At 43.6% G+C, this 15,645-nt stretch overlaps 1 protein-coding gene across 3 annotated transcripts; it reads left to right on the top strand.

Moving 5' to 3' along the window:
- The first annotated feature begins 5,060 nt into the window (after window positions 1-5,060).
- Window positions 5,061-10,815, top strand: LOC115777236 (high choriolytic enzyme 2-like). Of its 3 annotated transcripts, none has more exons than XM_030725089.1 (10): window positions 5,061-5,104; window positions 5,241-5,322; window positions 5,502-5,529; window positions 5,647-5,697; window positions 5,849-5,899; window positions 6,329-6,460; window positions 7,594-7,711; window positions 8,077-8,255; window positions 9,714-9,795; window positions 9,979-10,111. In XM_030725089.1, the coding sequence occupies exons 2-10, from the start codon at window positions 5,269-5,271 to the stop codon at window positions 10,109-10,111; spliced, it is 828 nt and encodes a 275-aa protein (XP_030580949.1). In that variant the 5' UTR covers window positions 5,061-5,104; window positions 5,241-5,268. The 3 variants fall into 3 exon arrangements, with proteins under 3 accessions (XP_030580949.1, XP_030580956.1, XP_030580942.1); XM_030725096.1 differs by lacking the exon at window positions 5,061-5,104 and adding an exon at window positions 10,193-10,815 and having other exon boundaries at window positions 5,115-5,322; window positions 9,979-10,103; XM_030725082.1 differs by lacking the exon at window positions 5,061-5,104 and having other exon boundaries at window positions 5,115-5,322.
- Window positions 10,816-15,645: the final 4,830 nt, after the last annotated feature.

Raw genomic sequence — 15,645 nt, 5'->3', positions numbered from 1 at the left:
GTGTGTCCACCAGGGAGAACAGTGATAATGGAAGTGCATTCATTTACAGCTTGCTACACTGTATATTTTTGCATTTTAAATTTGCTCAGGAGTTCTATAATTATAACAGAATCATCATGCTGAAGCTTGTATAACAGATTGAATTCAGCATCGGGGTTTTTTTTATGAGTAAATTATCATAAAGTATTGCAACAGTTAAATACATTAGCTGAAAATAACCGGCACAGTAGTCCTTTACTATCTATTTAACCATAAGGAGGCCATTTGGGCCAGGGAAGAAAGCTCGGGGGCAGAGGGGACAAGGCAACTCTGAAACAAAACCAAAACACAAGAGTCAGGGGGTCTACCAGGGAAGTAACACGGGCCCCAAAACAAAACAAAACCACAGGGCTGGAACCAAAAAATCAGCAGCACAAAGCCAGAAAAAACAGTCCAAACAAGTCGGGAGATGAAGACGAAGAGGGCCAAAGCAGTCCTGGGAAGTCAAGGGCCAAAGAACCAAAAGCAAAAAACACAGGGCCCAAACAAAAAACAGTACAAGGCCAGAAAACAGTCCATAATGTTCAGGGGGCCGCGCAGGCCAAGGGGCAGAACTCAGGCCGGGGAACCCAAGGTCTGTCAGGAGGCCGACCGCGCTCTCAGCGGCGGTGGCAAGACAAAACGGGAGGCCGACCGTGCTCCCAGCGGCAGCAGCAAAGACGTGGAGATGAGACTGGACGCCTGCCGTGCTCCCAGCGGTGCCAGCGACATGGAGACGAGACTGGAGGCTGGCCACGCTCCCAGCTGCGGCGGCGACGAGACAGGACAGGGGGCCAATGAAGAAGGCAATGGCACACCTCCAGGCGAGGCTTGACCCAAACTGGATCCTTAGGATGCTCAGACTGATCGGACGCCGCAGGCCCCTTGGGCTCTGGGCGATGCGCAGGAAGGGGCTCAGACTGAGGGGACGCCGCAGGACCCTCGGGCTCTGGACGAGGCTCTGGACGGGGCTCGGACTGAGCGGGATTCTCCAGCGTGGGCTCTGGCTGAGCGGGACCCTCCAGGCGCTCGGACTGAGTGGGACCCTCCAGCGCGGGCTCTGGCTGAGCGGGACCCCCTGGGCGCTCGGACACTGGATGTGCAGGCTGGGGCTGCTTTGCAGGGCGCGCAGCCATCTCCTCCTCCGGCTGCGTTGGGGATTGTTCTGGTGAGTCTGATGATGGTGGTGAAGACTGATGAAGTGCAGGCTGAGGTGCTGCTGAAGGCCGATGTGCTGCTGAGGGCTGTGGTGCAGGATGAGGCGGTGCTGAAGGCTGTGGTGCAGGCTGAGGCAGGGAAGCAGCAGCAGCTAACTCTGGGGTGCTGACTGCTACAGCTAAAACTGTGAGGAAACTGTTGGTGCTGACACTGGGCACTTTGACTGAGGTGGCTTGGAACCTGTTGCAGCTAGCTCTGACTCTGACTGCAGGGAAGCTGACTGCAGGGAAGCTGCTGAAGTAAACTGAAACTGAAGGAAAGCTGAAACTGGGGGAACTAAGGGGACCAAAACTAGAGGGCTAACCGAGGGAGCTGACTGGGACCGGATGGAGGCTGGATCTACAGGAGCTGACTGGGACTGGACAGAGGCTGGAGCTACAGGAGCTGACAGAGACCGGAGGAGAGCTACAGGTGCTGACAGGGACCGGGGGATAGCTACAGGAGCTCACTGTGGCAGGGAGTGGAGTGACGTTGGAGCTACAGCTGACTGAGCCAGGGACTGGAGTGACGCTGGAGCTACAGCAGACTGTGGCAGAGGCTGGAGTAACGCTGGAGCTACAGCAGACTGTGGCAGAGGCTGGAGTAACGCTGGAGCTACAGCAGACTGTGGCAGAGGCTGGAGTGACGCTGGAGCTACAGCTGACTGTGGCAGAGGCTGGAGTGACGCTGGAGCTACAGCTGACTGTGGCAGAGGCTGGTGTGAAGCTGGAGCTACAGCTGACTGCGACTGAGGGAGAGCTGGAGCTACACCTGACTGCGACTAAGACTTGGAGATTGCTGCTGCAGCCGACTGAGACGGAGACTGTGGTTGCTTGAAGGCTGCTGCAGCTGCAGCAGGCTGTGGCAGCAGGGGCTTGGAGACTGCTGCAGGCGATGGAGACTGAAGCTGGGATGGAGGCTCTGCTGCAGGCGACAGAGACTGAAGCTGCTGAGAAACTGCTGCAGCAGGTGTGGATGGCTGGAGGTGAAGGGTGGTGATCAGAAAGTCCTTTACTAACCTGTGTTAGAAATCCAGCAGCCATGGAAAGCTATCAACCAGCCCTTGAAGCTTGGTTGTAATAGCGTCCTGTTCCTCCTCACATGGGTCAGCCAACAGATCAAGACACAGTGTCCACTCTCCGAATCATAATTTTCTTTCTCTTCAAACAGGACAAGAGCACCAGAGTCCATAGCTTGACAAAATGATATGTTTTTTTCAGGGGTGACGATGGAAGCCTCACTGACCACCGGTTTATTAAATACAGCCAATGGTTCTTTCAAAACAGAACGACTCACTGTGTTGGTGGGCTGCAATTGCCATTTCAGCTGCTGTCAGCGATGCTCCTTCTCCACTGAAGTAGGCTGAGGAAATGGCGGTGCAGACCGGGTGGAATTCCGTGGTGGCGGTGATGATCCTCTCCACCGCTGCTGGGAGCCTAGCTGCCTGCCCTCCGGAACAGGCTGAGGCGGCAGTGAGGTGAGTGTACTGGGTGGCCAGGGACCCTTCTATCCCAGGAACCGGGAAAACGCCTCCTCCGGCGTCATCCCACTCGGCTCTGAAGAAAACTCCCTCTGCTGCTGCTGGGAATTCCTCTTCCTCCGTCTCTGTGTAGACTTCTGAGGAGAAGGGGGCTAGCACACGGAGAGGGAGGGGAGTGAACGGCTGGAGCCAGAAAAAGCCCACCCACTCAGAGTTCCTTAAACTCAGGCTGGGGAGGATAGCGGCATCGCCGGGGACCTTTCAAGAACGCAGGTTTTCCAAGAGCCAGGCGAGAGCTGCTGTACAAATCCGTATCCGCAGGGTCCATTATGGTCGCGTCGTACTGTCATGGATCAGCTGTGTGGCAGGCAGGAAGGAGGACCCCAATGCAGGATATGCCAGACAGGTAGGATATAAACTCGGCTTTATTTGGCAGAGCCAACAAAAGGCACGAACAAACTCAAACTCCAGAAAAACAGGGAAAACTGACAAGTTACTTACTGTTTTACATTGATAGTCGTCCGGTCTCTGTCTGTTGTATTCAGTTTTGCTTCCCCTGGTCTTGTCCTTGTAGTTAGTGTTCCCGTGTTCCCAGCTGTTTCCACTTCCCTCGTTATCCTCCTGTGTATTTAAGTCCCATGTTTTCAGTGCCTGTTGTTGTGTCGTCGTCTTGTCTTCGTCTTGCTCTTTGTTTCCCCATGCTGTGTGCCTCTGTCAGTTTTCCCTGTTTTTCTGGAGTTTGAGTTTTTTTGCCTACAATAAAGCATATACGAAGGGTTTGTGCCAGAAATACCTTTAATTAGAAAGATTTATAGCTGGATTTTGACAGCTGGAGGTTGTAAAACAAAACGAAACAAAAAAACAGGTGCAGACCTGCAGTGGGAAGGCTGCCAATAGACTGGGGAGTGAGCCAAGGAACTGGTCCGACTGCCAATAGATTATGTAAACTCTGAGCAGACTGTCAAATGGTTAGATGAACTCTAGTGAGTAAAGCATGAGTGAGCATACTTAAAATATTTAAGTGCTTTTTTAAAAAAAGAAATAATTGGTGTTTAAAGTTAAAACCAGATACAATTAAAAAAGGAGGAGCCGAATGGCTCCCAGTCCTATAAATTTATAGACTCTGCAGAAGCCCCACTGATCTTAGGCTCTCTCTGGCTGTTTCTGAAATTAGGGACCATATGTTTCATGGCATTAAGTTGTGCTGTGTCATTTTGATAGATATAGTGTCACATCTGATATTGGCTCACTGTCTTTATAGGGAAAGTGACTATTGTTGGTAATTTCCGCACACTTTATATATGACACCATGTGGTCATGAAGACCTAATGTTGTATAAAGTTATATTGTGCACAGTGTAATGGTCTAAAATACATGTTCCTGTCACCATATATGTGTTTTTATTGTACATTTCTTCAAAATTTTTTCTTTTACTGTTTATGGACATGGAAGCAAATATGGTAACTTTGCTGACATTGATTTTATACATGTAAATTAAACATTTTGAAAAATGTTATAAAAGTAATTAAGTCTTATGTCCTCCAATAACACTCTAAGGTTGAACTTATGAATTTCAAAGTATTTCCCCCCTTATAGAGGTTTAACAACTGCTAATAATTAACCATTTTGTATCCTGTTAGTCAGCTTATCTTTCTTTTGAAAGTTATTTTTTAACAGCCAACTTCCCTCATTCTGCTTTCACGTTCTTTCTTTTCTCAATAATGACAGGCTTTACAGTAAAACACACCCTGAACAATCCGGACAGACATGGGTACAATAAAATTTACACAGCTATGCCACAAAAAACCAAAAAGCCTTTTGTTGCTTGTTAACCGAGCTTGTAAGTAACATAAATGCATCATCAACATCTTCATCTTAATGTCAACAGACAATTAAAAAAAAAAACAATTTCATAAATAAATGGGACACTTTCACTCCATTTCTCCATCGATCCAAAAGGTTCCTTGTTTTCATTCCAGCTGCTTTTGTCTGAAAATCTTCACTGTCTTTTGTCTCTTGAAGATTACTCATCTACAGTACTGAGATATAATCTTCTTTTCATGTATTGCTTGCTTACCAAAGGTTGATAAAGAAACGTCACTGTACTGAACTTAGGTCAAAATTGCTATTGTGGAAAATGGATTCAGACTGATATATAAAGGTATTCCACAGCTAATGAAAGTCACAGGATTTTAAAATGATTATTTATTTACTTAATTCATTTATTTATCACACATTTCCCCATTACTTCCTGGAAAATTGTTGTTGCTTCAACGTTTTGACATGACCAAAAACCAAGATGTCACTGATTCATAACTAACCTTAACAACATTGGTGAAACCTCAGCCACACCCTGTGAGCTGCTTATAAAGATGGAGCAGCTGAACACCTGCTGCAGCCAAACGCCTGGTACAACAGCTAAGCTGTTTGTCTTATTCTCTTATTTGCCTTAATATTTGAGCATTTAAATTATACAGCGCACTTTTGATAATCTTTTTTATCACAGCTTTTATAACTAAACACTGTTCAGATTGACTGTTTTAAGTCTGTAGATTAACTGCAGGACCAACAACATGATTCCAGTCTTCAACTTCTTCCTCTTCCTCTCAATGACAGCCGTTTCTCTGGTAAGTTTGACTCTTTCAACAAAATCATTATCATGTTAAACGCTGCCTGCTGTTCTGTGAAAGCCAAGCAATTCTCATAATGTCATTCTAACATGGTGGTACCAACGCATTTCCAGATAGTTTTTAATCTAACAGCATTGTAAAAGTAAGTAAAAATGTTTTCAATTTTTGTATTGCAGAGGGCTGCTGTCATTAAAGATCCAAATGGTGAGTTGAATGAGAAAAGATTTCCCAGATGCTGAAGTGAAATCTTTTTTTTTTTTTTTGTAATCTGAGAGATGACATGATCACAGTTAAACTGTTCCTGTCCTCTTGTTCCATCAGATGAGTCTTTGGGTGCCGTAGAAATTATTAAAAAAGTCAACACTGGCTCATGTAAGTGAACTTTTATATAATACAACTCTTGTGGCTGAAATATAAATACTAGATTATAATAAAAAATTCCAGAGTTGAACCAAGTGACTTGTTAACAACAACAGCTGACATGATAATCAAAGTTACAGTTGCTGTCCTCTTGTTCCCTCAGACAGGTCTATGGATCCCCCAGAAGCCATTGAAAAAGTCAATGCTCACTCTTGTAAGTGAACTTTTACATAATACAACTCTTCCGGGTAAAATATAAATACTGAATGATAATAAAAAAAATTCCAGAGATGAACCAACTGACTGGTTGACAGAAGATAAACTGCCAACAGTCAGAATGAATTAATCACTTTCTCATTTCTGGGCTCTGATAGTTAAATGTATTCTTTGTGCTTTCATCCATTAAATATTGTGAATATGTATCTAAAGAAACCAGATTCAGCTCTGCATAAACATCTGTGGTTCAATTTTTGTTTTTTAAAAACATTTTATGAAACATTCAAATATTTACAAGAAAATGAGAATGTCAACTGATAAAGAAAACACTCACCACAAACTGGTTTTAATGTCAATCAAACCAGTAATACTCTCATTTACATTCTGGGTTTGAATATTCATCCACTCTCTGTTTGTTGTGTTGCAGCAAAAAACCTGGTTCATGGTGACATTGTTCCTGCTACAACCAGGAATGCCGATCCGTGCACAGCCATTGGCTGCAAGTGGCCTAAAACTGGACCCTATGTCTACATACCTGTCTCCATATCCTCTGTATACTGTAAGCAGTGCAAACTTTACCCTTTAAACTGTGACTTCAATGCTTTCCCTCTTGGAAACACCTAATAGAGTTGTTGTCAAATGTTGTCTTTATGAGAGAACCGAGTTTAAAAAAATCTGACTGGAAACATGAGTTCAGGTTCTGAAAGGAGGAATATGAACTTTTTTTTAGAAATTTGAATTTAAAAGTCACTGTTAAACATTATTCTTTTAATCAAGTTTTAGGTTTTGGGCATGTCCCATGATGGAAACAGAGATAGATTGGCATTTTTATACTCTCACAGGACTTGACACAACAAAGTACAGTCAGACATCCATGCAGCACTTTGTTACCTTTGACCTTTAAGCACTTGATCTCTCTCACATCAACACCACAGCTAGTTTAGACTCCCCAGTTAACCTTTTTGCTGATCCTGTCAGTCTGATTGGACTGCAGAAATCATCATTTATTAGTAATGCTGTCTATGTTGCTGAGATGAAACAGCTGATAGGTCTGTGCAGCACTCTTTTTGTAATGTTGGGTATCTCATAAAACATGAGTAAGAGATTCATATTTTAACTTTATTTTACACATAAATGTCACAACCTGGCTGGTAAGGCCATGGCAAAAAGGGTGAACACACCATTTTCCAGTTTAAAATGATTTATCAAACAAACTTAAGCAACTGAAATAGAGAGAGGTGAGGTATGGAAAGCAGTAGGCTCAGTGGTGTAGGGTGTGCATGTGTGTCGAAATGTTTGTACTGTAAGTGTTCCAAATGCAGCATTTAACAAAACCTAAAGGAAAACAAATGTGACACAGGGCATGTTAGAAAACGGACTGATGCACAGCAGCCAGAAAGAAGTACCTGCCTCAAATTTATAGTCTGGGAACACAGGGCCCATTTTGGGATTGACAATTTATGGTCTACCCACCAAAGACCTGAAACACCTGAAGATTGGAAATAGGGGCAGGGGTCATCACATAAAGTATAACTAAAAATAAAAGTGATTTGCAAATTTCACAACCCTGGAATAACATGAGCAATACTGAGGTCTGTGTTTACCAGCTGAGATAAGAAGCAAGTTTCAACAACTTGAAATGTTACTGTGGTTCAAAGAAGCTCCTCAGCAGACTCATATTTGTTCCTGCAGCCACCCAAGAACGCAACATCATCATCAATGCCTTGGTGACCTTCCATGAGTCCACCTGTATTCGCTTCATCTGGAGGACAAACCAAGTCAATTCCATCAACTTCTTCTCTGGAGATGGGTGAGAGTACACTCACTGTTCTGATACTGTATGACAGGACACGACTGACACACCCTCACACTCGAAACTCTTTAGGAATCCGAATCTAAAAATATTTTGTTGCACATATTCTATATGTATATTCAAAACAGGTTTTTCATGAACCATTCTGCATTCACATTCTACAATAAAATGTCCAGGGTTATTATATGCCACAGCACATTAATGAAATTAATATTGTTGCATCAGTGGATAAATTGCATTTTAATGAACTTAATTAACGTAATATTTCACATACTGTTTTGTCCACTGGTTTCAGAACTGGATCTACTCGATCTGCTTGATTTTATTATTTTTTTTAAAAATAATGTTACTCTGTGTGTCAGGTGTTATTCATATGTGGGCCGTCAGAGCCAAGCGCAGCTAATCTCCCTACAAAGAAATGGTTGCTTGTACCAGGCGACAGTGCAGCACGAGGTTCTTCATGCTCTGGGCTTCCACCACGAGCAGGTCCGCTCTGACAGAGACCAGTATGTGAGGATCCTCACCCAGAACATCTTGCCAGGTCAGCTCAACTACACAAAGCTTTGGTAACACTTTACATTAAGACACACAAAAGCTCAGTTATCCAGGAACAAGAGAGGAATGGATCAGAAACAACCTGATGGCTAACAAGTCATGCATCATCACTCTCTTAAAAACTTTTCATAATACCAGCATCTGTGAAATACTGTATATTAGTCAATAATTAGATAATTATATAATTTTACACCAAACAAGTTACTTCAAACTATCTATGACTGTTTTGCTCCAAGTCACAAAATATCATTCTAAGTTGTTGCTCAGTTGTTTGGGTTTTTTCACTATTATTTGCTGCTTATGTGTCCAATCAAAAAAAAACAAAACAAGAGCAGATCTGATATGACAGGATATATGGTACATTGATTTAACAGAATGTTTAATTTCATGATGTTTTCTGCCACATGAGAGGAATAACTTAAAATGTAATAATGAGAGTTTGACTCTGGATCTGTGTGGAAACATCATGCAGTTGATTTTCTCTCACTTGTCACATTAGAATTCAATTCTACCTCCAACATAACAGTAGATTTCTCATTTGTGTTGATGGTAATCTTAGTTAACAGGAAAGCGAGCCTTCAACTGTTCAGTGTTATTCCAGTATTGGCTGCATCATCTGGTGGTTTTGTTTTTTGCTTTTCTTCCTCTCTCCTTTCAGGGTCCAGGATGGGGTACACTCCTTTTTTACAGCAATGTAATTTTAAAACTAATGCTCAATCTGTGTAATCCCAGGCTCAGCAGATAAAACACTTCAGTCCAAGTCAGCATTGCAACCAATGATTATAGCAGTAGAGATTAGCCAGCATCTTGATGTATATAGTTCACACGGTTTCCAAGTCTTGATGTCTTGTATGTAGAAATTAATTTATGTCAAATTCATATTTTTTTTAGAATAAATGTTATTGCATCTGATTTCCTTTTGAACAAATATTTGTTAAAAAAGATGTAGAAATAATGAAGGATGCTTCATATTATTTGATGGGAAACAAGAACAGTAATGTTAAAGTAATCCTGAAGTAACAAGACATCACTAAGTAACTACTAAGGATGATGCTTCGCTGGTTGGCAGATTACAAAAAGAGTAACAAATGTTGAAATGACCAATTATATACTATTAGGTAGTATTTTGTGTATATAAATCTTCATGATACACAAGCATTTATCCACATACACATACATGTAAAAACAACTGCAAAGTATTCACGGCACTTACATTTTACTAAATCTCAGTTACATTGCAATATTCTATTTTTAACCTTTCCCCTTATTTTCTCTCACAGAATGTAAATGTTACACAATCTTACTTAAAATACACAAACAAATAATACCAGACAATGGCCAAATTGCCATTTTCATACAATAGAAAATTGAACATCAGAGCAGCCACAATATTAAAACATTAAAAATTTTTTAAATATTTTGTCTGTTGGAAATTTGTGTACAGGGCAAGAACACAACTTTGTGAAAGTGCAGACCAACAATCTGCAGACTCGCTATGACTTCAACTCTGTCATGCACTATCCCAGGTGAGAATAGATAAGTGAGATTGGCGCATTAACTTGACCTGTAAGTCATTATATTACCTTACAAGTCTTATATTTTCTACTAGAAAATGTGACCATGCACTACGTAAAAAAGAATATTTCCTATTCTTGATATAAGCATGAATGTGGCACAGGTAAAGTATCTGCTGTTGTTGGTTCTTTTAGAACTGCGTTCTCCCGTAATGGGCAGCCAACAATTGTTGCCAAGTCCAATCCTAATCTGGATTTCGGACGTGCTACTCAGATGAGTGCCAACGACATTGCCCGTATAAACAGGCTTTATGGATGCTGTGAGTAAAAACAAAAACTATATTATCATTTTGTAAGAAGCAAATGTTTCACAGTACTCACTGCATTTGATGCTTTTCTTCCAAACCAGAACTCTGGCAAGAAACTTCAACTCTGCAACCAGATACTTCAACTCTCAATACATCAAGTTTAAGGCAAATGCAGCAAAATGTGAAAGAAACAGAAAACCTGCTGCAAATATTGGCATTTGTCACATATAGAGAAATGAGTTTCTGGGTCTTTGTTTCAGAGAGGCTAGACTGCAGGGCCATATGCTAGAGGGTGATGGTTTTACATCTCTTTCTGTTGATGTTTCTCTTTCTTTAATCAATTATAACTAACTGATTTCTTTATCTATGTAATTGGATGATAATTAAGTTTTGAATTGTAAATGTTGATAGACAGAGCACCAACCCCCGCCAACACCACCCTCTTCCATTTGTGATTGCTGTTTTACTCTGTGCATGACCAGCAGTTTCTTCTGTATTAAAAAAATATGTGCACATAAAGACAACTTTCAGTGATAGAATAAGAATTTGAATCTTTTTTTCTGAAGTAAAATTTGCAGTATAGGGTAGCAAACAGTCCTGAGGCATATTAACACTTCAGAGATTAATCTGTTGAAATCAAGTAGAACTAAGTCAAACTAATAATAAAATAAATTGGTATTGGGGGGGTCCAGTTTTCATGAGTTTTTTTTTCCTGGTTTCTGAATTTTTGGGACTTCTTTATTTTCTTTTGTTGTGTTTCTATTTCTGTAATGAAGTTGCATCAAATAAATATTTACAGCAAAAAGGGGCAGTGTTGTTCCATTATTTTACAGGAATAAATGTTACCATACAGAGTATTAGTGTGTTTTTTAGAAGTGTAAAGTATTTGTTATGTAGCTCCATGATTGTTAAAGCTTTATCACTGTAATTGTCCTGGATTTAAAATCCTGATTAAATAAAATTATGTAAGCATTATCAAGAACAAGTAATTTTTAAAATTAATACTTGTGCATCAAGGTTTACGCAGCATTTTAATACTATAGCTGGTCAGTCAAACAGGTTTTTATTGGTGGTTCCAAAAGGCCAACGTGAATCTGAAAATTTAGGTCAACAAGTTTTTTGGTCAGGTTTACCCACCTTTTTCTTTAATACCTGCAGAAATTCTTGAAAACCCTTTCTCGTTGGTCAACTACAGTTGATAATGAAATAATGAACCCAAACAAAGGCTTCTTTGGGCTCATTATCCATATAAGCCAGAGAGTAGAACATGTCTCTCAAGGCCTCTCCAGACCCCAGACCTGAACATTACTGAAGCAGTGTGGGATCATCTTGACAGAGAGACTCAAAAACAAAGCCAACATCCAAAGAAAAGCTCTGAATGTTCAAGAAGCCTAGAGAACTATTCCTGAAGACTACTTAAAGAAATGACAGGAAAGCTGCCTAAGAGAGTTCAGCCTGTGTTGAAGAATAAAGGTGGTCATACCAAATATTGACTTTTCATCTCTGTTTTAACGATGTAACCATGCAATTGAAAATGCATACCTGATCCATCAAGTGGAAATTACTTTTTTAACCCTCTGGGGTCAAGGTATTGGAGGAAGGCTCTAAATTTACACCTGAGCATTGAGATGTGACAAAAGCTTCACTGTAAAATGACCACTAAGGCTCTGTTGTCATGAGAACAATAAAAAATTTTCAGTTTTGGAAAGTAGGTGTTGTAGGTGGCAATGTTTTTAAAATTATCACCATTCCCATGGAACTGCAAAAGACGAAAGCACTGTAGTTTCCATGCCAGGCCACAAGTTTGCAGTATCTGGGGCAGGTAAGAAATGCATCTTGTCATGATCCTCGGCCAGTGGCCCAGTGTTTTGAGTTTTTGTGAAGTTCTGTTTTGTTCTATTTCTATTTCTATTTCTAGTTTTGGTTATAGTTTAGTATTAGGATTGGAGTTTGCCTTTTTTTAGTTTTCCATGTTAATCCTGGTCTTCCCTGTGTTCCTGTGTGTATTGTCTGTGTCTTGGCCCTTTTGTGTTTGGTTTGACATCCCAGCGTTCCCTGTGTGTTGTATGTAGTTTTCTGTTTTGGTCTGGGTTAGATTCCCTCTATTAAGTTTACATGTGTGTCTTGATCAGTCACTTCCTGTTTTATTTTGACGATCTTGTGTTCCTTGTGCTTTGTGTTTAGGTTTACTTCCCCTTGTCTCGTTAGTGTATTTCGTTCACCCATGTTGTCACCTGTTTCCTTTTCCCTCGTTATCCCTTTGTATATTTAAGGTCTCTGTGTTGTTTAGTTCCTTGTTGCGTCGTCAGTTAATCGTTGGTTTTTCCCTGCTGTGTGGTTTATGCCACGTTGATGTTTATGCTACGTTCATGTTTATGCCACGTTCTTGTCTTTTGGATTAAAGCTTTATTGTTACCTCCTCATCTGAGTCCTGCATTGGGGTCCTTTACCACGCTTGCCACAGCCCAAAACCTGACAGTACAACGCGACCAGGAAATGGATCCCACGGACTATGATCGACAGGAGCGCAAAGAGGTAATGGATTATTACCTGTGTGAAAAAGCGAGGTGGAAGCCCTGGCTCACCCCTGAATGCCAGTCAAAGTTTGTTGGCACTCGCCTGGCCCTGGGTGGGCTGGCTAGTTGGCAAAAGGCCCAGCAACGTCACGCTCCACCACAGCCTTGAGTCCAAGCCTCGCCACAGCAGCTGATCACTCCGCCAGCTGCAACCCCTCCGCCTGTTCCGACGGCAATCACAGTAGGCGGCTATTTCTCTTCGCCTCCTCTGCGAATTATGCCGTCCGTCACCTTGCTTCAGCCTTTGCCAGATTCCAGGAGAAGGACCAGGGAATCGGCAGCATTCGCCTGCCGCACCTGTAAGCACTGCACAACACCAGCTTGGTTTCACTGCACGGTCTGTGCAGCCTCAGGACAATTCTGCTCACTCGCCCGTGTGTGGCAGCACCGGGTCTTTCGTGAGTAACTCTCTGACTTTGCCTGTTACTTCAGCAATTAAGCTAACTGCCGCTGTGCCTAATAAAGTGGCCACTGGGGAAAGTGAGTTTCTTAAGCAAACACAAAACCCTGCGTTCACTTTCCCCGCCACAATGCCAGCTAAAGATAAAGACTTTTCGTCTCCCCCTAAGACTGATGCTGTGGACAATAAAGTGAAGCGGGACATTTTTGATTATTTAATGGACTTATATAAACAATGGCTTACACTACCCAGTGAGGGGAGTAAGACAGCCATTGTGCACAGTGTGACCAGGCTGATTCGAACTTTTCCCTGGCTCTTGGACTCGTTGCCTCTTTTAATTAAGGACTTGGTGAGGGATATTATGAAGTTGGATGCACCCGTTCCTGTTCCTGCAGCCCCTCACCATCAGCCGCCTGCAGCAGCCCCAAGTCAGCAACCAGAGCAACCAGCTTCAGAGCCTCCTCATCAGCCATTACAGCTGCTAGCTGCAGCAGCACCCAAGCCACGACCACGCTCCATGATGCCCACGCCAGCTATAGCAGCTCCCCTTCAGTCAGTTATAGTGTCGCTCCCTTCAGCATCAATTCCCCTAGCTCCAGAGCCCTCTGCTCCCGCTCCAGTTCCCCAGCTCCAGTTCTCCCAGCTCCTTTAGCCTCTGCTCCCTCAACTTTAACTCCAGTGCCTTCAGCTCCAGTTCCCTTGGCTTTGGTCCCTTTAGCTCCCTCTGCTTTAGTCCCCACTGTTTCGGTCCCTTCAGTTCCCTCAGTCCATTCAGCCCCTCTAACCTCAGTGCCTTCAGCTCCCACTTTAGTCCCTCAGGTCCCCTCAGCTCCCGCTTTTGTCCCTCAGGTCCCCTCAGTCTCCCTAGTAGCGGTCTCCTCAGCTCCCTCAGCCTTAGTTCCTTGGTCCCCCCAGTAGCTTTGGTTCCCTCGGGCTCCTCTGTTCCCTCAGCTTTAGCTTTGGTCCCAACAACTGACCCCTCAGTTTCGCTCCCCTCTGTGTCAGTCCTTTTAGCTTCAGCTCCCTTGGTTCCCTCTGTAGCTTCGGTCCACTCAGTTTCAGGCCCCTCAGTTTTTCCAGTCCCTTTGGTCTACTCGGTCCCTTCAGGCCCCTCATCTGCTTCCTTGGTTCCCCCAGGTCCCTCAGCCCCAGTCCCTTTAGTTTCACTCCCTTCAGTCCCCTCGGCCTCAGCTCCGGTCCCCTCTGGTCCCTCTGCTTTGGTCTCCTCGGTGACTTTAGCCCCTCAGGTCCCCTTAATCCCTCAGGTTCCCTCTGCTCAGGTCCCCTCTGTCTCTTTAGTCCCTTCTGCTCAGGTCCCCTCAGTCTCTTTAGTCCCCTCTGCTCAGGTCCCTTCAGCCCCTTTGGTCCCTTTAGTGCCTTCAGTGCCCTCAATCCTTCAGGTCTCCCCAGTTTCTTTAATATTGGTCCCCTTAGTTAGCGCTGCAGTCCCTCTTGCTCACCTTTGTCCTCACCGCTGCCGCTGGGAGCGCTGCAATCCCCCTCGCTGCAATCCCCCTCGCTGCAATCCCCCTCGCTGCAATCCCCCTCGCTGCAATCCCCCTCGCTGCAATCCCTCTCGCTGCAATCCCTCTCGCTCACCTTCGTCCTTGCCGCCGCCGCCACTGGGAGCGCAGCCGGCCTCCTGCTCGCCTTCATCCTTGCCACCGCTGAGAGCGCGGCTGGCCTCCAGTCTCGTCTCCATGTCTTCGCCGCCGCCGCTAGGAGCGCAGTCAGCCTCCCATTTTGTCTTGCCACCGCCACTGGGATTGTGGTTGGCCCTCTGAATTATGTTGCCACCCTTGTGGTTTCCCTGGCAGGCCCCCTGAAAGGTTGGGTCTTTGGTGTACTTCGTTGCTTATGTTTTGTTTTTGGACTCCTTTTTCCAGCCTTATGCTGCCGCTTTTTGTTTCTTTCTTGGTTTGTTTTTTTGGACTTTGTTGCCCTTTTGGTTGTTGTCTCGTGCCCTGCTTCCTGGCCCCCTCCGCCCGCCCTGGTCTGGGTGCCGGGTTTTGTTTTGGACTATGCTGCTCCTTGGCATTTTTTGTTTTGTTAGTGTATTTTGTTCACCTGTGTTGTCACCTGTTTCCTTTTCCCTCATATCCCTTTGTGTATTTAAGGTCTCTGTATTGTTTAGTTCCTTGTTGCGTCGTCAGTTAATTGTTGGTTTTTCCCTGCTGTGTGCTTTATGATGATTTGATGATTATGCCACATTGATGATTATGCCACATTGATGATTATGCCACATTGATGATTATGCCACATTGATGTTTATGCTACATTTATGTTTATGCCACATTGTCTTTTGGATTAAAGCATTAAGTTATTGTTACCTCCTCGTCTGAGTCCTGCATTGGGGTCCTTTACCAGTTTGCCACAGTCCAAAACCCTAACCCTAAAAAAAGCATTGTTATATTCAAAAGATCGAGTAGGACAAACAGCACCCTGGAATCCCCCATAGTTTATTGTTGTTGATCTACTCGCGCGTGTGCAGAAAAAGTGAGTCACAACCAAAGTGCACGTGCCAGTACCTCCCATTATGGATAACTTTCCCAGATTAGATGGAGACGGACATTGGAGT

This window comes from Archocentrus centrarchus, chromosome 3 (genome assembly GCF_007364275.1).
Source record: "Archocentrus centrarchus isolate MPI-CPG fArcCen1 chromosome 3, fArcCen1, whole genome shotgun sequence".
NCBI lineage: Eukaryota > Metazoa > Chordata > Actinopteri > Cichliformes > Cichlidae > Archocentrus > Archocentrus centrarchus.
This window is presented reverse-complemented; position numbering and strand designations above follow the sequence as displayed.